The sequence below is a fragment of the Melozone crissalis genome, unplaced genomic scaffold (genome assembly GCF_028551555.1).
Source record: "Melozone crissalis strain CALT ecotype California unplaced genomic scaffold, PUWL_Pcris_2 ptg000005l_1, whole genome shotgun sequence".
Classification (NCBI taxonomy): domain Eukaryota; kingdom Metazoa; phylum Chordata; class Aves; order Passeriformes; family Passerellidae; genus Melozone; species Melozone crissalis.
The window spans coordinates 53,997,648-54,022,774 of record NW_026535783.1 but is presented as its reverse complement, the minus strand read 5'-3'; the positions used below and the strand labels follow the sequence as shown (position 1 = coordinate 54,022,774).

Below are 25,127 nucleotides of genomic sequence, written 5' to 3'. Positions count from 1 at the left end.
TTTTTTTTAAAGCTGCAAAGGGGTGAAAGTTTACATAATTTTTTAATCTGAATCTAGTTAATTTGTGACAGTAGATCTTGTCAATCTTTCTAGTAGCTTATGATGCTGCTTTTTAAATTATCTTAAGAAAGTTGAATATTTCTTTTGAATCTACTTCCTCTTGATAGTTTTCCTTTTGTCAGAGATACTATCTCTTTAGAGTTTGCATTTGTTTGTGAGCATATTTTTAGAAAGATTCATTAAATCCAGAAATAGTTTATAATGGAAAAAGCAGATGTGAAAGATTGAGCATTGCTTAGAAATACAGCAGCTGAGAAATAGTTTTTCTTCCCTACCCATAATCAACAGAAAGTTTAAAATATTATACTTTTGTATACCTTAGAATTCAGAATTCATGAAAAAACAAAAGGATTTGTTTTCTAGTGTTTCATTTGGATTTTGACCTCTCTAGAGCCCTGTAATGCGCTTTAAATAGATTCTTTAACTGAAGGAAATTTCTCTGATTTAAAAATATCTCACCACTTCAGTGGGATTCAAGAAACATTCAGAGAAATTTTCTGTGGAAACTGATTTTGTTCTGTGTTTATATCGAAAATGTTTGATGGCAATGAAGTTAAAAACTGCATTGATGCAACATTTTTCTTATTAATTTGGTATGTCTGTTGTGGTTGTTTTCATATGAGTTTGGTAGGATGAATTTTCATAGTAAAGTGCACTGTGAATAATGAGAACGGACTTCTGACTTTATGCCTTTTCTGTTATATTTTGTAAATTTAATAGGTATAAAAGGAGGGGAAGGACAAGGGTGATAGAGCAGGTTGAAGGAGCAGGGGCAATGGTGTAGGGGTATGGATACTTTTTATCCACTGCCACCGAGTCAGTGGGGATACCAAAAAGCTGGGACAGTGTGAAGAAGGGAGAGAGAGGGAAAGGAAATTATTTGAGACCTTCTGTGAAGCTGCTTCCTTAGCGTAGCCCCTTTTCATCAGGCGCTGGCCCTGCCTGCAGCAGCCATAGGAAATAGACCTGCCATAGGGATGCCCCTGTGCTGCTCTTCCAGCCGGTGGGCAGAGCTGGAGGGTGCCTTCCCAGTGCCTCAGAACCGAGCTGGAGAGTCACCTTCCTCTGCCCATGTCTGGTGGGCTGATCAGTGCCCAGGAATAGCCTGTGCCTCTGGAAGTCAGCACTGCTGTTGTGCATACAAGTCCAGCATCTACGAACCTGTGGGTAGGTGACAGACTGCCCTTTCTAGAGCTGCTGGAAAGTGAGTAAAGCCATACTTTAGGACGGAAGCAAATGGTGTAGGAAGAGTCCAGGGGAAAATGCTATAGGGGCTTTTTTCCCATAATGCCTTATGAATGCTTCCTGTTTGCCCATGTTTGCCTCCCAGATAACTTTCTAGGGTAGCCTATCTGCGCCCTTGACAGCCTTTCTGTGTGGTTCAAGTACCCTGTTCGCTATGAGTTACTCAATTAAGAAATACTTTCTTTCTCACAGATGCAGAATACATGGGTCTCACCCATGTTTAAATACTGCCTAAGTTCTTTCAATTGTGAGCAGCTAAGCCAAATGAAGAGAAAACTACTTTTAGAATGGTGCTTTCATCTGGAGATGTCTCTTACATACTTGGGTGAAGAAGAGAATGTGAAAGAATGAATTAAGAACAAGATTATGGTAGAGGTGGAAGTTTTTTCCAGAGTTCAGTATTTGACACAATTAGCAGTCTCTAGTACATGTGCTCTTCACATTTTAATACTAATAATGTACTGCAGTTCCTTTTCTTAAGCTTTATGTATACAAAGTACCAGAGTTTTGATTGTAGTTTGTGGATGAATAAGTGGATATATTGGAAATAAGCAAGGGGCTTTTTAGACTATTAGTTTGAAGGAAGGGACCACTTAAACCTCTGCATCAATAGGTTTAAGATGCTGATTTGACATTACTTCAGTTCTTCAAAAATACACTTCAATTACTCTTCAGTTCTTCAGAATTTCACTTTTTGTGTCAGTCAGACTTGTGACATGATATTTGTTAAACAGATCTTCAGTTCTCCTTTCCTAACTGTCATACCACTTGTTAATAAAAACTTGACCTGTTTTGTTATTTATATATTATTTTGCCTTTTTTTTTAACACACTTGATTCAATTGTATTGCAGTCATGGGCATCGAAATGACAGGTAAATTCTACCTTTTCAAAAATCCAAACACTTCTCTCATAGTTGTTTTTTTGTTTGCCACTTTGAATGTTGAAGTTTCATGTTGTCTTTGTTACCTCAAACAATGAAGAACATAAATCGTGTTTTGGTTTTAATCTGTGTATTTATTTAATTTTTTTATTTGGAGGGAGCATGATTTTTTCCTGAAGATTTGTTTTTCCTGTGTCATGTATGTAACATTTAACATTTAGGTTTGGTTTTACCTAATCATTAGCCTGCTAGTTTGCTGATACACTCTGCTGATGCCACTGAAGAATGCACTACCCTTTTATATCAATCAGAATGTGATGGTTATTCTGTGGCTCAGAGCACAGTGGTCTGCATTTGTTCACAATTTTTTTTAATTTGCTTCTCATTAATTTTTATGGGATGGACCTAAAAGTTGTGAGCTTATTATCCTTTTCTGTTTGTTTTAGATACCAGTTCTGTGGACCTGTTCATTCTCTTTGTGGTTGTTCCATCTCATAGATTTTAAACTATAAATAAAACCACAATAAAAATAATTCATCCTTGGTGAATGCTTGTTTACTGTGGTGCCCTGTGAAAGTATACTGTTTGTTAAAGCCCCTATTTTTATCATGCTTTTGGGATGCAGTTTTACCCAGTAATACTTAACAGATGTTACTGCATTAGGATACTGCAGTGTTCATTTGACTGACCTCCATTTCATAACTTCCAGGACTGATGGTCGCCGCTGGTCTTTGGCTTCTCTCCCTTCTTCTGGCTATGGTACAAATACACCCAGCTCGACTGTTTCTGTAAGTATCTGTTTGGCTGTGCTGATGGATGTCATCTGCAGGCTTCAGCTTCTCAAATGTAGCATGCTTCTCTTAGGAAAAGACAATGTAGGTTTTGTTGTGTTTGATAGACTTAGAACTAACATGTGATAGGAAACTGCTTTGCTTCCCTGAAATAAAAGAAAACTTTGCACAATGTGTACTTTGCTGAGAGATACTTTTTGGTAGTGAATAGTGTTCAGCTGCTCCCTTTTGATCTGCCTTATTTTAACCAGATAATAGTTAGGTATCAAGTCTTAACTGAGGCTGCCTTGATGACAAGAAGAAAGAGAAACTGTCTATGGCATGATTCACCTGTCCTGGGTTAGACTGCTATCTTAGGATGAGATGAATCACGCATTAGCCTTTGTTTTCCTTTGGCAATTGTGAGATGTTCATGCATGGTGATAGGTTAGATACATAACCTTTCAGATGGCTGTAATCAGAATAAAAGGAATCCTTTGGGATGCATAATAGAATAAGTTTAACTTACTAATTTTTACCTTTTGGACCAGTTGTTTCAGCGCAATTGTGGTGGTTTAAAAAAACTATTAAACTACAAGTAGGCCACCCCCATTTTCCCCACCCTGCTCCAGTGGGGGGGATAAAGGCAAAGACTATGGGTTGAGATAACAACAGCAGAGAATATGGGTTGAGGTAACAACAGAAAACCAACAGCTAAGGAGCAGGAAATGCATGGTAATGGCAACAATATTGATAACAAAATTTACAAAAGAGAAGGTGCTTTACACACAAAAGGTGTTCAGCACCTGAGCTCAGTTCTATGTGGCTGCTGAGACAAAGACAAGATGGCATTTGCTCTTTGTGGCTTGCGTTCCCCATCCCTGAGGCCAGAAGAAGAAACAATGAGGGATAAATCCCCAAAAAAGCTGAGTTGTCCGTGTCTTGCTGTCTGCTGCCAGACCGCTGGGCTCAGCTCTGGTTGTCAGTATTTAGCTGGGTTCGGTCTGGCTCCCCTCAGGCTTGCTTCTGCCAGTGTTTTGTTAGCCCCCCCCCCCCCCCCCTCCCCCCATACCTGTGCGTCTCATATGCCACAGCAGTGCCTTGGATCCTGCTCCGGAACTCGGGAGCCAGCTGTGGCAGAAATACCACTGTCTACTTTGTGCATCTGCACATCTCTGTACTGGAGAGGAATGACTGTCTCATGTTATAACCTGGAGCAGAGCTCTTGGTTGTGGTAGTCACGCCTAGAGGCTGTGGAGGTAGAGCCGTAGAGAAAGCCTGCTTTGGAAATAGCAAATAGTTGACATTTTGACAGTTAGAACACATCACTGCAGTGGAAGTGATGGTCTGTGTAGATCCAACTATGGCTCTTCAATGTTTTATGCTTTATATGGCTATGAAAGATGTTTTACCTTTGATGAGTAGCACATTTTACTGAATGGGTAATAATTGATTTTTTTAAACTGTTTCTTTAACAATTAAAGTAGGCTTTCTCTTCCAACTTCCAGTGGGTTTGTTCAGTTTCTCTTGTGGAACAGTAGAGTTCCAGTTTCACGTTCTGTACAATCATGAAATACAACTATTTTGTGTTACGATCAACTCTCATTTTATTTTTGCCCACAAAGATTTCTGGAAGGACAATTCTATCTGTCTTAAACCATGTTGGGTAATTTTGTGTATCGTAAGAACTTGTTCTCTAAAGCCCTGATTTTGACCTCTGCTTTCTTTTCTGTGTCGATGTTACTTTTGCCTAGTAAATTCCTTAATTCACATTAATTCTGTAAGCAGTTTCATTTAGGGCATGTTTGTATAGCTCTTATTGGAACTAGATCAGATATGCTGTGCTCTTCACCAAATTTATATTGACATAAAGGAGTTTATATCAAATAAAGGAATTTGTAACACTCACTGTTGGAGGAAACAGACTTGTGCTAGAGAGGAGATTAAAAGCTGTGTCAAAACCAGATGAAAATACAGCTTTAATTTTCTGTCCTTATTAATTTCTTTGATATCTTCAGTTTTAAAATGGTGATTCTAATTCACAAAACCAAATCTGTCAGATTCTGAAAAAGTAAATGAAATCAATTACATGGGTACACTTCTAGTTTTGGTTTTGTGATTCACATGTATCATCCAGGAGCTAAAAGAAGAAAATGAAAAACATCTCCAAGAAGTGAAGAAATAGTCACTAGTTTTAGAATCCCAAGGCTATCCAAGTTCTTTTGCAGGGCTTATCAGCAATAGCAAATTCTCGGGCAAAACAGAACAAGAAACTAATGATGAGATACTGCAGAAGCCAAGACAATAAAGCCTAATGTGTTTGTCTCAGACACCAGTAGCAGGGTGGCTGTGGCGCCACAACATTATTCTTCTCTTCTACATTATTACTTTTTCTTAGAGGAAATGAGGGACCAGTTCATACAACGCTGTAAATGTACATATAGAACACTCCCTTTTCAGTGATGAATAAATAAAATTCATATTAATCTAGACATGTATCAGGCAGCGAGCAGAAAGAGTTTTTACACGTTGCAATAGATCACAACTTTGTTCTTCACAAGCAAATGAAAGTCAAAGTAGGAGCCAGAGTGTCTGTAGTTACCACAGTTATGCTGAGGTGAGTGTAGCTCACTCATTTGTTACCTATTTTTTTGTTTATTTGTTTGTTTTTTAATATTGAAAGTGATGGGATGGATAGAATTGCCTATTTAATGAAAGATCGTGGGTTTAGAAGTGGTGCAAGTACCACAAATACTGGTTATCACAGCAAAATCAAAATTAAAATACCTTCTGCTTGATTATTCAGTTGGAAAGAAGCTGGTAGTTTGTCTTACTTTAGCAGAGTAGGATCAAATCTTTGCAGTTAGACAATGCAGTTGAGATGATTGAGTCTTCTAGGAGAGGACGCCTTATAGAAGTGATGAACTGAGAGACAAGCTGCGAGAGGGCGTACACGGCCCTAAGTCCGGCTAGCTGAAGGGGTGAAGCGGCCGACGCCCCTGCGCATCTGAGGCAAGCCCCCCTTGGCGTCCTGGCCTCGGGCTGGGCTGGATTGCGGACTTGGGTTTGCGCTGGACGAGACGAGAGAGGAGGCGACCACTTGCTGGGGGTAAAACGTCGGTTTATTGAAGAGCCCACATGCAGCACAGGGCAAACCAACAGGTGGAAAAACCCACAGCAAAATGGCCCCGAACACGGGGGGAGACAAAGTTTTACAGGGAAGGGGTGGAGACGGGAGGGGAAGCCCAGCTAACCAATAGGGGAACATGTGGGGAGGTACATAAGAAAATTGACACAAGAACTTATCCAATAACCATAGAACAAAGGAGGGGCCCCGGAACGCCAGCCAACCACCACCCCCAGAGAGAAGAATGTTCTAGAAAGCAAGGAGGAGTGGGGGGTGATTGACTGGGCTCAGGGAGGAGGAAAACTTTACTTATATGGTGGGATAAGGGAGGAGCAGTTATGTAACTTGGGAGATTGACAAATAACGGGGGCAGGGGTAACCGTGGTAACATAACTGCCAAAGACTCTGTGGCGGGAAAACTGGAGGAGGAAGAACCATCTCACAAAGAACAGGGGGGGAATAATACATAAAATGGGGGAACAAAACAAGAAACTTAAAAACACACTACAACAACAAGCTGTTTATTTTTCAAACCTGTATTTCTGTTTCAGAAGAACATTTGCATTTCCATAATGCAGTACAGTTGAACATATTAAAAAATTTAGCTCCTGTGTGATTTTTTCAACATTAATTGTAGAATGCCAGGAGAACTATTTTGTTTTAAGAATTTTGCTGTAAGAATTTGGATTTGTACTGAAATAAGAATTTAGTTCACCAGAAAAATGTACTTTATGCCTGTGATGGTCCTGATACAACTGAGAGTGGTTAGCATGGGAAGATCCTCTCTTCAGTCATGTTGGATCTAAACTCTGTGGCACCTTGTATGAGAAGAAGTGTGATATGAGTTATTTTCACACTGATCTTCCCATCATCCCCTGAAAGACAATAGCCACCTGTGATGCTCTGTATTGGGAAATTCTCCTGTGCTACAGTATCATTTATTTTACAGAGCATGGCTGCGGGATAACAGGTTAACTGCAACCAACTGCTATAGTGTGAGATAAGAAAGAACTTACTTTTCCTATGCTGTATGCTGAATTATGCATGTTAATGTGCTAAGGCTGAATTTCATGCATGAGTTACAGTAACTCAGCAAGTTACTACCTATCTAGTGAGCTGTGGTAAATTCTCAGTGTCCATGCCTCTTAGCCCGCAGCAAAGCAGGGTAACACAGTATTGCAAACTTCAGCTTGTTGTGACGTGGTGTTGCTTTCCCATGTAGACCAGTCCTTGTTAGCCTTTTCTGCTAGTGGGTTTTATTCTTTTTTGCTTTTAGGAGACGAGATTTCATGACATCTAGTGTGATAAGAAAACTTTTCTTTTGCTTCTGATCTAGGATGTTAGCCTTTACCACACAAGTTGCCAGGAGATTAAAAAGACTTCCTAGTTTCTGTGCTTACTAGCCTGGTTATTATCTGCTGACCTTAGCAATGCAGGGCTAATACTTGTGCAGTACAAAAGTTTATTGATTTCCCTCACTAGAAATGATGTAACAAAGAAACTCTTTACTGCCTCCATTAAAAGAGCATCCAGGCGGTGTTCAATATGAGAAGTCAGATAAGCAGTAATGGGCACATGTAAATTGATACACAGAAGAAATTAATTTTATTGAGAAATATAGCTGGAGTCTGAAGAGCTCAAGAAAGATATCCAAGTTTTTCAACTTCTTCCCTTCTGCAGGTAAAATATAGGGAATGTCTGCATGGTAGTAAGCAGCTTTGTGCAGTCATACAAGAATATTTATGAATCAGCTGACTTGGAAACTGATTTTGGTACCAGAAACAGTAGAACATTTCTCCATGTTTGTCAGTCCACGTTAGCAAGACTAGTTGTTAGTGATTTTAACTATGTATGTGTTCTTTAAAAAGTGTACTAGATCCAGGTTCACAGAAAAGTTACAAGTTTTACCTGCAGGTGTCTAACGTGGCTCAGGTAGAGCTGCATAAAAACCCTTAAAATACATAGTTTGGTCATTTGGACTGCTTATGTAATGCAGCTCTGTACGTGCAATGTTGCAAGGGTGGTTATGGTGGTAGCACTGCCGTTTTCATACCTGTCCATATCTTCCAGTTTGATACTAAATGGATGGTTTTATTGTAATTCCGTTTGCTTTTTGTGGCCATATAACCAGTCTTGATAAATGTATTGAGTTCTCCTATTCTGTTTTCAGAGTACAGTTTTTAAAAGATATTAATGTATTAATTTTTTCAGCAAAATTTTAGATAGAATTTGATTTTATTTTTAAGAGCATTGTTAATGTCTTAAATATGGATAATGAAATACCTTTATTATGAAGATTTACAATCGGCACTGTGACAATAAGTTGTACTTTATGGTTACCATACTTAGGCCATCCTATTCTAATAATTTATTTTCAGCATACTCCATTTTAGCTGTTCTTACATATCATTGACATCAGACATCACCTTTGCCTTAGGAAATTTAAATTTTTGAAGTGCAGCGTGTCTTCTGAACTGAAGTGGTTCTTTTTTTTAATATTTACTCTATATTTAGCTCATGAGTTTGAGAGTAATTATTTATTTTCTTCTTTAAATTGGTAGCCAGGTACGAGAAACAGTAACTATAATTTTTTAACTTAAATTACATTATTCATTATTCATGAGCACCCAATATGGTCTTGAAAATGATGTTTTTTCCCTCTGATGGACGCTTGTGTTTTCTTGTGCTTAGTCATCCTGCTCATCCCAAGAGAAGCTACACCAGTTACCATACCAACCAACACCTGATGAACTACATTTTTTGTCTAAACATTTCTGTACCACTGAGAGCATTGCCAGTGATAACAGGTGCAGGACAACTGCAATGCGCCCTCGGTCCCGGAGTCTCAGGTGAGTTTGTGTATCTGAAAACAGGGGAGGGATCTAAATTCACATATTGTGGGTAGCATCATGGTATTTTACACTGGTGATGTGTACTGGTTTTGAAATGTCTGAAATACATATATAACTGAGGCTGAATGAAGAGTAGTCTTTAAATACTTGTTCTGGTTTTGGTCATGACTTACTTCAGTGGTAAATATCATTAAGATAGGTCTTAATGTGAAGGCAGCTAACCTGCAGAGACTGTCTTGATGACCTAGTCATTCATGACGTAATTGTAGTATTCCCTTTCTGAATCCAAGTACCTGCTCTGTTCTCGGTAGTAACCTGAATGTCTGTAACAGGCTGCCTGTATCAGTTCAAGGACTCGCCATTGTGATATCCCTGACAAAGTTTAGTGTTTGGTTTTATCTTTAAGAATACCAAAAGCCAGATTTAGATTCACAGAATGATTTAAGTTGGAAGGGACCTTAAAGATCATCTTGTTTCAACCCCCCCCTGCTCTGAGCAGGGACATTTCCACTTGATCAGACCTTCTAGACAGATTGAATGGGCCAGAATCACCAACACCAGGAAATCTGTATTGAGATTTTTTAAAGGGCTTTCTAGTGGACAGTGAGACTCATAATAGCAAAAAGTAATTTTGTAGATTTGTGAGGTCTGTGGGTATTTTTTATGAATTCTTTTCCTCAAAGTCTTGTGCTTTTTTTTAAGGCACAATGCTCCATCTTTGTTTAACATGTGCATATATATGACATTATTTGTAGATAGTTATTTGTAGATAGTTATCTGCTGGTCAAATTGAAAATAGGTTGTTTTGATATATTTTTTCAAGTTATCCATTTAGAAAAACAAGCAAAACTGAAACAAACTCATGTTTGTACTTTTTCACTTGCAGCTACCAGAGTTCTTGGTCAGATCTTGCTATTTTGATTGTATCTAATCTTCAAAGGTACAGGTATAAGACCAGTTAAAAAGATCTCTCTTGCCCTTCTGAAGAAAAGATAATATTCACAAGGCTTCATCTGCCTTGAAATACAGGTACAAACTAGGAGAATAACATGGTTAGCAGTTAGATGTCAAGTGGGTTAAATGATCATGAGGACTTGAACAGAAAGGAACTTAAGTGTACTATTGATTGCAGACTACCTTTCCAGTGAAGTTTTTGCTGAATTTTTGTTGCAAATAAGTCATACAAAAATGTAAGAACTAACTGTAGTTCATGCTGGGACAAGTGTAAAGGGATAATTTGCTTTGCTTGCAGCCCTGGACGTTCTCCTGCTTGCTGTGACAATGAAATAATTATGATGAACCACGTCTACAAAGAAAGGTTCCCAAAGGTAATGAATTATATTTAAGTTACCCAGTATCTAAATTGGTAGGCAACATAGGTTTTAAGTAAGTGGTGCTTTTGTTATGGGAAGTAATGATCCAGCCCTGTAATGGCTTCCATAAAGCATCACTGATCTCTTACTGCAACGATAAAATCATGATAAGGAAAACTCTGGCTGAAAACTGGACATTGATTTGGCAATGCTGCCAAACTGGTTTTGAAATTAATTATGCTGGTAAAATATTCTGCTGATTGGAATCTGATGATACATTGGGTTTCAATAGGTGGTGTACTGGGGGCAAATGCATACTGCATTAGTAAATCGAAACCAGTTTTCAGTGCTAAGTGTTGAGAAGCATCTGCTTTGGTGATATACCAGCAGATTCCTTTGGTTAGTCCATTTCTTCATTTTCCCAAACACTTGCTATGTACTTGACATGCATTATATGCACTGATCTAATGCACTTAATGAAATCAGTACACAGATGTGAGCGTTTGACTATGAGATAGGAGGATGTTTTGCTTTCCTGTTCAGAGATCTTGAGACACAGATGAGTTCCTAGGTGCAGGTGTGTGTGCACAGCTTGAAGCACTATACTCTCAGTTGCTCCTAGGATTTTAGTTACCTCTGGAAAATAAAACAAGGTATTGTTCCTAAAATGTGAGTTAAAAAGGGAGAAGCTTCTTCGCATTTCTTTATATAAAGACAGATTTGTCAGGATTTGCAGAGTAATTGAGCAACAATATGAAATGTGCAGAACTCACTCATCTTACTGTTTGAGATGTGAACTAAGGTGTGTGGGATTACTGTTTAATAGTAATACTAATAATAATGATATCTTCAAAGGTTTTTTTTTAAGCATCTGCGGTTCTGTGTGAACCAGACAGTTGGTTCTGTAAAACAAATGCATCTGGGAACCTGCAGACATGTTTGGCAGGACCTGTGAGCCTGTGGTGCTTCTAATTAGTCAAACGAGCCTCATTCAAACTCTGCTCAGTGAAATATTTTTGGGGAATAACCTTTTTGAAAGTAGTGACTATATTCTGCTCTCTAGTATCCACAGTTTTAGCAGAGAAAAGTAGATCGCCTATGAGTTCCATTTTTTCTTTTTTATATATTTCCACTTCGGCTTTGACTTAAAAGCTTTTTAGTTCTGTTAGTGATTATCACAAGATTAGTGCAGAGGTAATCACCATGGGCAGACAAAGTGGGGAACTGCGTAGTAGAACAACGAGGCTGTTGCTTTTCTGTACTGGTAATGTGAAGAAGTGTCATCTCTCACTTTGCCTTTGTGTACTTGCCTTTTGGCTTCAGTCATTTCATGCATTCTGGCTAGGTAAATTCTTAGGCAGTAGAGAAATGTTCTAGAGTCAGAAATGACTTTTAAGGCTGTTAGTTTCATGTAGAGCTGATTTAATGTGTTCAACAACTACTTTTCTATAGGCCACAGCTCAGATGGAAGAGAGACTTCAGGATATTATAACAAATCATTCTCCAGAGAACACCCTTCCTCTGGCAGATGGAGTGCTCAGTTTTACCCACCATCAGATCACAGAACTGGCTCGAGATTGTTTGGATAAATCTCACCAGGGCCTCATCACATCACGATACTTCCTTGAATTACAGCAGAAATTAGACAAATTGCTACAGGAGGTATGATCCGTGGGACTGCTGTATCTTTGCCTGAAAAACTGTTAATATCTGTTTGCCTTAGGGTTTTTTGAATATTGTCTTGAATCATGTCTGTTTACTCAAGTAATTGACAGTGGTATTCATAAGATGATTTAGTCTTCATAATGACTCCTACAAAAACTGTAAGACACCCTGGCATATTGGTCTGGAATAGATGGGTTGTAAAGATTCCAGAAGCAACAGCATTATGTCTTGCAGTGCAAATTGTAGATTGCTTACAGAAGTGTGTGCATAAGCCCCAGACAGGACTGGCTATTTCATTTACTTTAAATAAATGAGGTAACATACATGCTTTCCTTTTATCAACCCTACTGAGTTGAGAAAGCAGACAGCAACCTTTGGCTTTCCATTAGTGAGAGATTATTTATTTTTTAATTATTTGTAACATTCCTCTCATAGCTGAAATGTTGATTAACAGCAAAAATTTCTTTTCTAAATGTGTCGAAACTTTAATAGAATATCAGCTAAATTAATTAAGAAGAACTCAAAACTTGACAGACATGCTGTTACATAAGTTTCTGTAGTTTATTAATATTTCATTTTTTAAAAGAATGAGTGCAACATGTAATGTACTCAGTTATTTGTGTGTGGATTTGATAGTATGTTATGAGTCAAAATTAATGTGATAGAGCAGCAGATTTGAAATTAAATCAAAATTTTTTCCAGCTGATATCTTAAGATGCTGTGCCTATCTTAATTGGTCTTTTACTTTCTTTTGAATACACAAGCAGTTTTGGTTGAGTTTTCATGGGGTTTTTTGGTTTTTGTTGGTGTTTGTTTGTTCGGATTTGTTGTTTTCTTGTTTTTGTTTTTCCTATGCTGCTTTTTTTGTTAATTTCTATTTAGTAAATAGAATTTCTGAAACTACTGGTTTTTGAACTTTTCCTCTTCATACAGCAAAACAAAATGTAAGACATCAGTAAATTTATTCTGGATTGTTGAAAGCCTGTTTTTTAAACATTGAAAATACTTGGAGTGTGCTTACTAGTCAAGAGGAAGCTTTGAACCAGTAACCTTCTTATGAAATGGTCATAGTTCTGCCATGCCAAAGTGCAGACAGAATTGGCCAGTTGATAATGTCAGAATACCAGAAAACATGTATAAGCCAGGATTTGCTGAACCACTGTTAACAATATGTACCTTAAAATGGCTATGCATTGAGTTTAGAATATGTGTTCACTAACGCCTCTCCCAAAACCTGCTAAAAAAACAGGTCACCACATTATTCTTCAACCTGCATATAAAGGAAAAAAATCACCAAGCCACTAATTTTGTCATATTCTATGATGTTAATTCTTTATTGTGAAAAAGATTCCTGTTCTGCAAAGACATACCTTAAAAAATTCAGACTTAACTTTTGAGTCCATTACTTGCTTCCTGTTAATAGCATGATATGACAGTATGAAAACATTTTTTTTGCGCAACTTTGTTATGGGCATTTCGTTGTGCTTTGGTTTCATGTGATTCGTCTGTTGTTAATTCCCACCTTCAGTCTTCAGTAGAAAGCTGCATTTCCTGCTGCTGCTTGGCACTGTGCAGTTACTTTAACTAGGGGAAGACTCCTGTGAGGTGAAAGCAGCTTGGTTCACCCAAAACTTTCAGAATCTGAAGGTCAAGTGGACCTGAATGCTTTCCTGCTTCATCCTCCTTAAATGTAATATGTATTGAATCTTTTGTTCACCTAGGCACCTGAGTGTTCGTAAAACTCAACAAAGGTGCTTTAAATGTTGTTGGTGGTTAAAAAGGCAGGTGTTTTGTTTACAAAAGAGTTTTATTTGGGCTAAGTTGAAAATGTTCATAATTATGCTTCTGTCCAGTTCAGGTACTTCTGAAACCTTTTGCAGATGGCTAGATTATATTTGTAAAAGCTTTCCTTTTTTAAACTCTATAAATTAATTCCTCTCATATATTTGGTGATTTTTAAAATGGTGGTATTTACATTAAGAGCAATATGCATAGTTTCCTATTTTCATACAGTTTGTTTTCCAAAAATGTAATGTGCTATAGGAAAAGTACTTATTGGTCTGTAGTAATAATTTTTACGTGTTAGTTTATTAATTTTCTTTTGTGGTTTTGAATAAGCAAGAGATGCTGAGAAACAAGTCTCTGAGTTCTGCTGTTCCGAGCAAGGAAATGTTTGATATTTAAGGCAAGAGCTATTAGTACATTCTAATCAGAAGGAGAATTTTACAGTTGCTTTGCATTCACTAGCATCCCTTAATAATGTAATTTGTTCTTAGAGGGGAACATTTAAAAGAAACTTGAAATGCAGCTCAGACCATTGTGCAGATGTTGTCAAATCTTCTAGAAGTATATTTTCTGTATGTATTCTTCTATAGCACTTCGCCCTCTCTTTTGTGTTTTCATTGTCATCCTTTCTATATGTACCTTTAGATGAAGCCTCTCTACAAGTAAAGGGTTTTTTATATGTATATATGCATATAAATTGTCATTTTCCTATGACTGACCAAAAGAGAGTATAAATTTGGGATAGATGTTGCTTATATCTATCACTATTATTTATGTTAGTTTTCATTTCAGCCTAACATTGTTAACAAATTGAAGCGCAACTTGCATGTATAGATCGGTGTTGAGATGTATTGATACATTGTATCAATTTCCAAACCAGGTGGTAATTACACTGTGTAAGCTTAAGAAACAAGAAAAAAAAGAAGGCAGCACTTTTGTAGTTACAGTGTCAGAGTTTTAAAGCTGGATTATTTGAACAGAAGTTACAGTGTTACTCAGATCTTTGTTATCTCTGCTAGCATCTTGAAATTGGTGTGCGGTTCCTATCAAGTATATGCTTCAGACCTTACAGATGTCCTCAATATCACTGCTTTCCTAAGCAGTGCATTGAATGTGATTTGGTTCAATATGACTTTATTTTTTATCTTTTAGGCTCAAGAACGATCAGAGAGTGGAGAAATGGCATTTATTAAACAACTTGTTCGCAAAATCTTGATAGTTATTGCTCGTCCTGCTCGCTTACTGGAATGTCTGGTAAGGTCACGCTTACTATGTTTTCACTTAGTAGGTAGTGTTTTTCACTAGTAGTGCAGGCAGTTCTCTGATATACTATTCAAGGTTCTTTACAATTGATTTTTGGAACATGTCAAACAGTGTGGTAGGGCTTCATTGTTAGTGGGATCCTTTCCACTTCAATTATTGGATATAGTGTACTGGCAGGACCCTCCTGCAGTTTTGTTTGATTCCCTGCTATTGCAGATACTATGGTATAGAATCCCTTTCATCAACTGAGGAAGCTGCTGTTTAAACCCAGTTGGCTTTTTCTGTTGTTTTGTTAGACTTCTCCATTTCTAGGGAAGACTGCTCCAGAATTGTAATTGCTTAGTGGTTTTCTCATTTCTTAATAGTTTCATAATTTTGTTGCACTCAACAAGTGCCAGAACTATAAACTGCTTGAGGTCAGTTCTGCAGTACCTGATCTGGTGATAAGAGCAGCAGAGGGATTAGGCAGTCTAGATACACAGGTAGTTGGTGTTCTAGTGGGGACCAGAAGGAGCAGAAGAGTCGATTTATTTACGCATGACCATAGCACCGAAGCTGCCACACTGGGTTAGACTGTGTGTGCTGTGTGGGCATGTTTCTGCTTTTCTTGCCCATGCTGTGGGAGCTGGGATGGCTCAGGTGCGGAAAGTTGCACACACGGAGCCAGTGTGTTTCAGTTGTTCAGTTGAACTAATAAACACTTGCAGAACACAGTGTACACAGGAGGATGGTGTAGGCACCCAAATGCCATGCCAGAGGCAGCCCGAGTCCAAAAGGCCTGGCAGGCAGCCTGAGCTGATTTTGAGCCACTCTGCTTGCCAATATAAGATCAGTGTTGATGCTGCATACAGCCATTTGAGGCTGGCAGGCCTTATGTGGAAGCCAGCCGGCTGCTAGACTCAAGTTATGCCTGAAATTGTCATAACTGCATTTGCGTCACACTGAATCTGAGCTAGTAAGCTAGCTAGTAAGTATTTCCAACCTGATTTTGGCTTTGTGCTGAGTCCCTTCATCTGTGGCACAGTTAATCCACACCCTGTCTTGTTCAGCCACGGGCATTTTGAGAGCTGCCTCTATTTTGTTTTGGAAACACCAAGCCTCAGTGTTCCCAGTTGCTTTTTTGTTTGTGATTTGCAGTTCAGTAGGAAAGTAAAAATAAGATATGTGCTCTGAATCAACAGGAAAGAGATGAGGGATGTTTAAAAAAAACAACCAAAACAAATAAAAAGGAGGGCTTTAGAGAGAACGACATCTTGGCATGTCCTGCTTCTGCTGTTGAATCCAAACTTGTTTTACTCCTCTCTCTGAAAAGTTCATTCCATGTCTAGTGTGTTGTTCCCTGCTCTAGCTTCATGGTCGTCAGACATTTCAGATACCATGCAGTAAAGCTGGTAAAGTTTTCTGATGGTGGTCTTGTCTCAGCTGTTCATAGCATGTGAAATCCTATATCAGTTTACTTGATAATCATATGAATAAAGGTTTTACGGTGTCATATGTGATAAGAGCTACTGCCAATTATTTAAAAATTCTTTCTCCATTTGTATATGGAAAATGAAATAAGATTTGGAAATGAAGATCAGAAAATAATTTATTGCTTCTCATTATTCGTACCTGTGTATGTATATGTGTGTCTTAGATCATTGTACACACAAACACACTTACACATTCATATGGTTAAAGTTACCTGTTTTGAAATTGCCTTGTCTTGCTAGTAAGTGGAGGAGAAGCTGTTTATCTGTCACTGCAGCAGGTCAGGAGATGATAATGTTTTCATGACAAAAGTAAATAGAAATCTTGGCACACAACATCATGCTGTTGGCTGCTTTAGTGCCAAAGAATGACATGTAAGAGATATAGCTGGGGATGGCATGTAAGATGAGGAGAGTTAAGCCTGAAATAGCATGTACTGTTTAGTTATTGGTTCAGGTTTTTGGGCAGGTTTGCAGCATCCTGTGACTTTGGGCTAAAAAGTTAGGCAGCTTGGACAGTTCATGGGTTCACTGTTAAGTCCTTTGCAGTAGGTTGTACATGATGAAGATTGTTTCATGACACGTGTAAAACTAAGATTGTTTCCATAAGACTGAAAATTCTAAAGATACTTTATTTCAGACACAATGCACCTGCTCATTTTAGCTGCAGCAGTTTTGATGCTTGCAAAATGAAGCATGGTACCAAATTTCTCAAGCTGTCTTCAGAAGCTGTCTTCTGGGTCGGGATATTGACTTTACAAGTTCTGAGTAGCCTGAGGATTTAGGACAGGAGCCTTGTGACTCAACATGTAGTCTGAAATTCCACGGTGTTATGTTTGGTTACAAAACAGTCAGGAAATTAGCTATCTCAGCAGTCTGCCTGGTCTCTACAGATATTTGTGACAGAGCTGACCTACTGGAGGAAAAAATGTATTTTGTTACATTAATGACTGATGGCTGTTACTCTGTTAAGGATTGCACCTATAGGCACAAACACCTCGAAGATCGCAATAACTATGAACAGATGTTTTAGTAAGAATTCATGCCAGTAGGGAGAGAAATTGTGTTAAAAAATCCCACTCACATTGTTTTAATAATCTTCTTTGCTCCTTTCAATGTATTTCTCTTTTTATACTCTATAAAAGATAGTAAAATAAATGTATTTCCAAGGGACTTGGGCGTAGCGTTCCGAGTTTCTATTCCTTTTGTTCATTTTTGTTCCTTGTTGAGGCTTGCCTTTTTGGTATAAGTGATAGTTGTAATATAGTTAGTTCCCACAGGAGAATGTTTAATTTCTGAATTTGAAACAATTGGATCAATGAAGCTCAGATTTTTTAAATTAAATTTCAATTTAATCTTCATTCTAAAGTTAGTGATTTTTTAAATTGTATTTTCCATAAAACACAGTACATATATATTGATTAGAAATACTTGAAATTATTATTTCAGAAGTAAAATGTGTAGTGCAATATATTTACATGGTTGTAGTAGATTTTTGTAAGCAAACACATGCGGGAAGATAGTCTTCTCTCTGAAATCTTATTTTTGCTTCTTATAGGACATTTCACTCAGTATTACATGAAGTTTTGATGGGAAATAATATAATATCTATATAAATTATTGCTCTAATAGTGACATGCAATTCCATTGCTTACATTGTGTTACACTATATAAGAATTAGAACAGATTAATAGACTACTGTTGGTAGAATAAAGAGGTACTGTTTTTAGTAGGAACGTGCCATATATGTGTAGTTACAAGAAGCAAAGGAACTTTTTATGTTAGACCCTAAAGAACCAATTTCAATAGAGAAAATGATGACGATTATTTTTCCTCTAGGAATTTGATCCTGAAGAGTTTTACTATCTTTTGGAAGCAGCTGAAGGCCATGCTAAAGAAGGGCAAGGCATTAAAACAGACATCCCTCGATACATTATTAGCCAGCTGGGTTTAAATAAAGATCCTCTGGAAGGTAAGTGAATCTCCTGGTGCAGCTATAGGTTTCTAGGTTCTTCCTTCTCAATGTGTTCTATCATTCTGATACCTGAAAAGCGTCAAGTTAAAGATGGTAGCAGAACAAGTGTTTTCTGACATCAGCTGTACTCTCCCAAGCTCAAACAAACACATTTAAAAGGCCATCTCTTCTGAACACTGAACAGGATCTTTTTTTTTTTTTTTTTTTTTTGCAAATATCATTAACAAATACACTGTATCAATGGTACCTCTCATCTTCTTCCAGCCTGACAATGCAATGCAACTTCCTCATAGCTGGAATTTACTGGGATAATTTGATGGTGACTGTCATCTAAGCACAGTTATAAAGGTCCCTTGGTTGAGCTGTTGTTTGCCTTTCAGTGCTCCCAGGTTCCTTCATCTTGGAGGAGTCTCTGAGAAGACTATCCTATTAATTTTCTGTGTAATTTGAGTCTGTGTTGGGAGTGTTTGTTGGGAGAACTTGGGATGCAGTGGAGAGGTTGTCACTGCAGAATTTTTCTTTACTGTGAAAGTGGTGAGACACTGGAACATGTTGCCCAAAGAAGTGGTGGTGCCCCATCTTTGGAAGTATTTAAGACTGGACAGAATGGGGCTCTGAGCAGTGTGGTCTAGTGGAAGGTGACATGGTAACACACCTAGCTGGTAAAGGGAAGCCAATTGGTGTCCGTCTTCTTGGATTTCAGTAAAGCTTTCAGTACTATCTCTCACAGCGTCCTGCTGGACAAAATGTCCAGCACACAGATGGAGAAACACATCGCATGATGGGAGAGCAGCGGGTTCATGGGTCCAGCACAAAGGGTTGCAGTGAATGAGGTGACATCAGAGTGGTGACCTGTCACTAGATGGGTTCCATGGGGCTCCACCTTAGACTCTGTGCTCGTCAGCATCTTCTGAAATGATTGGGGGCAGGACTGGGAGGGATACAAAGCCAGTTTGCAGATGATAAAAGACTTGAGAGGAGCTGTTGACTCTCTCAAGGGCAGGGAGGCCCTGCAGAGAGACCTTGAAAATTAGAGGGCTGGGCAATCATCAAATTCAACAAGAGAAAGTGTCAGATTCTTCACCTGGGATGGAGCAGCCCTGGATGTACAGACAGATGGGGAATGAGAGGCTGGAGAGCAGTGCCATGGAAAGGGCCCTGGGCAAGCTGATGGCAAGCTGAACATGAGCCAGCAGTGCCCTGGCAGCCAGGAGGGCCACCCGTGTCCTGTGGGGCATCAGGGACAGCATCAGCAGCCGGGCAAGGGAGGGATTGTCCTGCTCTGCTCTGCTCTGCACCGGGGCAGCCTCACCTCCAGCGCTGGGGGCACTTTGGGTGCTGCAGTGTAAGAAGGAGAGCACTGGAGAGTGTCCAGCGAGGGCATGGAGGGGTGAAGGGCACTGAGGGGAAGCAGGATGAGGAGTGGCTGAGGACACTTGGTCTGTTCAGCCTGGAGGAGACTGAGGGGAGACACCATTGCAGTCACAACTTCCTCCTGAGGGGAAGAGGAGGGGCACTGATCCGGTGACCAGTGACAGGATCTGTCTGAAGGAATCGGCCTGAAGTTGTGTTGGGGTGGGGGGGTTAGGTTGGATAAGGTTTTTCACCCAGTGGGTGGCTGGACACTGGAAGAGGCTCCCCTGGGAAGTGGTCACAGCACCAACCTGACTGGGTTCAAGAAGTATTGAACAATGCTCTCACACCCATGGTGTGACTCTTGGGGGTGGTCCTGGATAGGGCCAGGAGCTGGACTTCGTCATCCTCTTGGGTCCCTTCCAGCTCATCTGATACTGTGATTCTGTGTCCCAGGCCCTGGTGGAAGGCTTAGAGCAAGATGATCTTCAGGGTCTTTTCTAACCCAAGGCATTCTATGGTTTTTTGAAGGACAGCATTGAAAAAACTAGAATTACTTCTGTGTCCCAGCCAGATCATCTTCTTTGCCACCCTGAGACCAGGTTCTAACAGTGGTGACAAATAGAAATCTGTTCATTGTATTCAGTACTAGTTCTGCAACTTGGAAGAAATTAGCAGAAATGCCATAATGGAAAAATGATCCTAGCTGGTGCCAATTAGCTTGTCTGTTGGTGTTACCAACCAGGACTTGGAAAGGGCTTGATAGCACAAAATCATAGCAAAAAACTATGATAAACCTTTTTTGTGCAAGCTTTCATGATTTAAGAACGTATGTTATTAAATTAGAGTAGTATATTGTGTTTTAAAACCCTGCTGCTGAACTGAAGCAAAGTTCAGCACTGCTAGTTGTATCAGGAATTTGGTTAGTTCTAATTCAGTTAGATTGAGTGTTGTTACAGATTACATTAATGTTATACTAACAAATCTAAAGAAAGTCAAGCTTATTATTAGTCCACTTCCTATCTTCACAGAACTTCCTCATCCAAATTTAGAATTATTTTTTGTCTGAGATACAGATTAACAGCTTTGATGCTTTTTGTTTATATTTGGGCTGCAGCAAAGGAAGCCAGACAAATTAGGAAAATATACATAAATACTTTTTTCCTTTTGGTTTTGGAAAAAATCAAGACGTATTGAACTTCTCTGCAAGATAAACATTGTCTTCAGGATTTGGTGAGCTGTTGGTCTGTCCTAAACTCACAATTCATCAATTCTTCATTGATCAAGTATGCAAGATTTAGTTTGGAGTGTGGGTTGAGAATTTTGTATTATTGACTCTGGTTCTGCCAGTTGAACCTTATCTTTCTCATTGACTCTTCCTTGCCACTTGGATAAAAGTGTTCCTAAGCAGTAGTCAAGAATCTGTCACTACCCATGTTTAATAACAACTTTGAATTGGTTTTTGGACAGTTTATTTTAAGAGAAGTCTGGAAACAAATGCCTATATATAAATAAGGAATACTGCTTTCTTTAACTAAGTATTTGTTTAATGGGAGCATACTTCATCTAGGACACATCTTACTATATTTCATAAACTGAATATTAATGAATATAAAAACTTCAAGGCATTCAAATGATAATTGAAATGTTGGGGTTTGGTTTGTTTTTTCTGAAGGGAACAATGTTCTGTGTGGTTTGCCACTAAATACTGAGGAGTGTATGACCTATGGATTACTGATTTTTGGTTCAATTGGAGATTTGAGAAATTGAATTGTTTAGTGGTTTGGGTTTTTTTAAGATTAGTGTATATGATTATATGTAGTAGGTAATTTAGGCCATCTGATTTGTGTTAATGCTTTCCTCCCACACACCAAAAAAAGTAATATTTATAAGCAGTATAAATCACTGTGCAATGACTTCTTAGATGATGTAGTTTTGATGTTAATGGATGTCTCTATATATAGGGATGCTACTTAAGCAACAATGAAAGAGGGACACTGTGGGTTTGTGCCCTGGAATTAGTGGTTTACTGAGAGAATTAATGGGAGCACTGCATTCATTACTATAAAAATATTCTGGGAATATCATCCTCAAGAACTTTAAAGCCCTTTTATGTAAAAATAGAAAATTTTAAAAAGAAGAGCCAAGCTTTTCAAAACAAAAAAAGTGCACCACAGTTGCACTACTTACTTATCCTGTAACATGGAATTATATTTTCAACCGGGATGTTAATTTGTATCTTCAATGTTCATGCAAAGGATTTTTTCATCTGCAGGAAAACGCAACTTACTTTAGATTTTTCTCTCCTTGCCTCCTTTGTTTGCTGTCATAGCTGTAGTGTCCTTTCTTTGAGTGAAATGATGCTTGTATTATTTGGTGATGATGCTAGATAAATTTATACTATAATGAAAGCAATACCACAACAGATTAATCACTTAGCAGAGAGAGATGGCTGCATTTCTGAAGAGTTCCCTGGGGAGAAATTTTTCCCCATGTTTTTAAAATTACTATCTTTACCTTTTTGAATCATGAGCCTTCAGAAAAGGTTTTAATCAATGGAAGAAAAAGGACAGATGTTTTATGGTATTTAGATGGGCTTGAAAAATCTCTTCAGGCACTGCAAAATGGTTCCATAGATCCCTGTTTTGCAAGCTGACTTTTGGTTCCATCCCATTAGTACCTACTGCTTGCAAATAATACGGATTTCTCAGATAATGGTTACTTTGCAGAAGTTTTGTTTCAAAAAGGATTGTTTTAATTTGTTATTTATGAAAGTCATTTCATTTGAGAAGGCTGTCAAAGTATATTACTCCAGCTCTCTTGGTCCTTGCCCATACAATAAAGATTTCATCAGCTCTTCTATTCTGAAATCCCTGTGTTCACAAAACTGTGACTTTTGACTGGAAAATCCACTTCAGGTTCAGCCTATATAAGTTTTTTTCTTCAAGATTTTTGTTTGTTCTAGTGGGGATATTTTTCACTGTTTATGGACTTAATTTTTGGAATATTTTTTAGCTTGTTTAACACTTTAAAGATCTGTTTGGATTTTGAAGTGACACTCTAATATTTTCTGTTTCTTACAGTTACCGTGTTTTGATTTGTATAGTGGTTACAAATGACAGTTACTCCTTAAATCTTTAGCTGTTCCAAAAGAAAATTATCTGTGTGCTTAATTTGCTTTAAAAATTGCAGAAAGTGTTGCAGAGCATTTCACTTGTAATAATAATTTCTTCTTATATAGAAAAATCCAGTTTAGGTATTCTGTGTGAATATTCAGTTATATTTCATCGTCATAAATTCAGTTAACAGCCTTGAGATAAAAACTAGTCTTGCAAATTTTAGGTGGTCTTATTTCTGATTCGCAAGACATAATTGTGATAGAATTTGTATCTTTGGCTATGTAGGATACATAATTAAATATGTGTATGGTTGCTGGGGCCTTGTAGTGACTGGCTGTCCTGTGTGGCTTTTTTTACCCAGATGAATTCTTGGTTACTACCTACTCTGAAGAACAGACTGGGCTTGGGAGCTCTGCAGCATAGGTTGACAGGAGCAGGGACAATCTGATAAAGTTGTAGGCTTCTAAAATCTTACTTTCCCAGAGAATTTATCTGTGTTAGTGATTGTAAGTGATAAGCTTCCATGAAAATGACTTTTAGCTTATTCTGGTAAGCTTAGCAGCATTTCTTTGTAGAAGAAGCAAACTATTTGGAGTCCTGTCTTAGGTTTACACTAGAAGCTTTTGCTGTAACTGTGAAGGAGCCCAAGGATGGGGCCTACTGTAAGCCCCTCAGAGGGTGAAATCCTCAGGAGTTTTAGCAGATTAGTGCCGTCTTTCCCTTAGTGCACACTTTGCGCACAGCTCTTGGAATTCCCAGGTCTCAGCAGTGAAAATGTTACTGCTTTTCATTGCTTCAGTGGAAGATTATTACATAGGCACTGAATAGCAAGTCTTCATTTCCTGCGTGGATTTTTTAACATATGCTTGGAGATGCCCTGAAAGTTATTTTTCAAGTGCTACAGGGTTTGTTTGTTTTGTTGTTGTTGTTTTGCTTTTGGCTTTGTTCTTAATTTTTTAATTTTTTAAAATTTTCTATTAAGTATTCCAGAAAGATGTCACTTCTCATGTTTTCTGTGCTTCATTTAGTTTTGTATTTTCCATAGTTTAAAATGAAGTTTTTAATTTTTCTTTCCAGAAATAGCTCAGCTAGCTAATTGTGACAGTGGGACAGCAGACACTCTGGAAACTGAAGAATCGATAAATGTAAGCTTCCCTCTTATGTTGCTTCTTTTGCTGAATGTGAACAAGGAAAATCTGTTGTGTTCCCCCAACCCTGCCTGTTCTGGTTTCTCCTGATATGTGCGAACAGATTGAGTAAACATTGGTTAATACTCACACTAACTCTGTGAAGCTCGTCAGGCAGAAGGCTTTCAAAAGGTATAACCAAGCTTTGTACCTATTTTTCTAGACATCTCAGTGTCTTCATATTCCACAAAGTTAGTGTTTACCATATGGCAATAACTTTACCACAAAATCCACCACTGCTTTCTTTTCTTTTTTTTTTAGAAGTATTGGTAAACTGTTTAATAAAACAATGTATTTTAAAGAGGTTTTAAAACAGTCCAGTCACAGAGGCAACTAATGATCAATTGAGAAATTCTAAACAGACCCAGTGAAGAGAGAAGGAAGAAATGAGTATGCTAGCAAATAGGCTGCATTCAGAAAGTTAGTTTACGGTTGGAAAGGTTGTGCATCATTCTTCTGAATCTGTGTTTGAAAACACTTGCCTACCATGTTGTGTATCTTACAATAACATTTTGTTAGATGTTTGCTCAGGATGACAAAAGTAAAGCAAGTTGGATGCGTTGATTTTGAGCTTAAATGCGATTATTTTAAATTCTTATTTTTAAAAGTTGGTTCTTACACCTTGGATTTCAGTCCACAGAGTAGATAAAGTTCCTTCAACCTAGTCTTCATTTTCAGTGCAAGTGGATAGCGAAAACAAGAGCAGTTTTAGGGGATGTCTAGGTAATTCAGTGGTACTTTAACAAGTATTTACAAATGTTATCAGGCATGGATTATCTGTTAGACCTGTTCTAATACATAAGAAAAAACATCATTCTCTGGTACATGTCATGTTATATTGGGATATTTTCTCATATTTGGCAAAGTGCCACTTGTGAAGGATTCTGCAATTGACATAGAAGGTATTTTTGCTGATTTAATTCATCTACATTTGAAATATTTTATTAGACCTGAGCAGCATGTACTGACAAACTGGGGAAAGGACAAAATAACTAGAAGGCTTAAGGGAAGTGCCAAAGTACTTAACTGAATCTAAGGTGCAAAGTGGCTCAACGTTAGCTA

General features: G+C 38.2%; 1 protein-coding gene across 3 annotated transcripts in view; it reads left to right on the top strand.

Moving 5' to 3' along the window:
* MAST4 (microtubule associated serine/threonine kinase family member 4) overlaps window positions 1–25,127 on the top strand; it is a 284,359-nt gene that overhangs the window by 224,561 nt on the left and 34,671 nt on the right. For all 3 annotated transcript variants that reach the window (XM_054281779.1, XM_054281790.1, XM_054281782.1), the window contains 8 exons: window positions 2,158–2,178; window positions 2,897–2,975; window positions 8,776–8,933; window positions 10,189–10,264; window positions 11,702–11,911; window positions 14,852–14,953; window positions 18,271–18,403; window positions 23,956–24,023. In XM_054281779.1, the coding sequence (XP_054137754.1) occupies window positions 2,158–2,178; window positions 2,897–2,975; window positions 8,776–8,933; window positions 10,189–10,264; window positions 11,702–11,911; window positions 14,852–14,953; window positions 18,271–18,403; window positions 23,956–24,023 (847 nt within the window). The remainder of the gene's footprint in view (window positions 1–2,157; window positions 2,179–2,896; window positions 2,976–8,775; window positions 8,934–10,188; window positions 10,265–11,701; window positions 11,912–14,851; window positions 14,954–18,270; window positions 18,404–23,955; window positions 24,024–25,127) is intronic.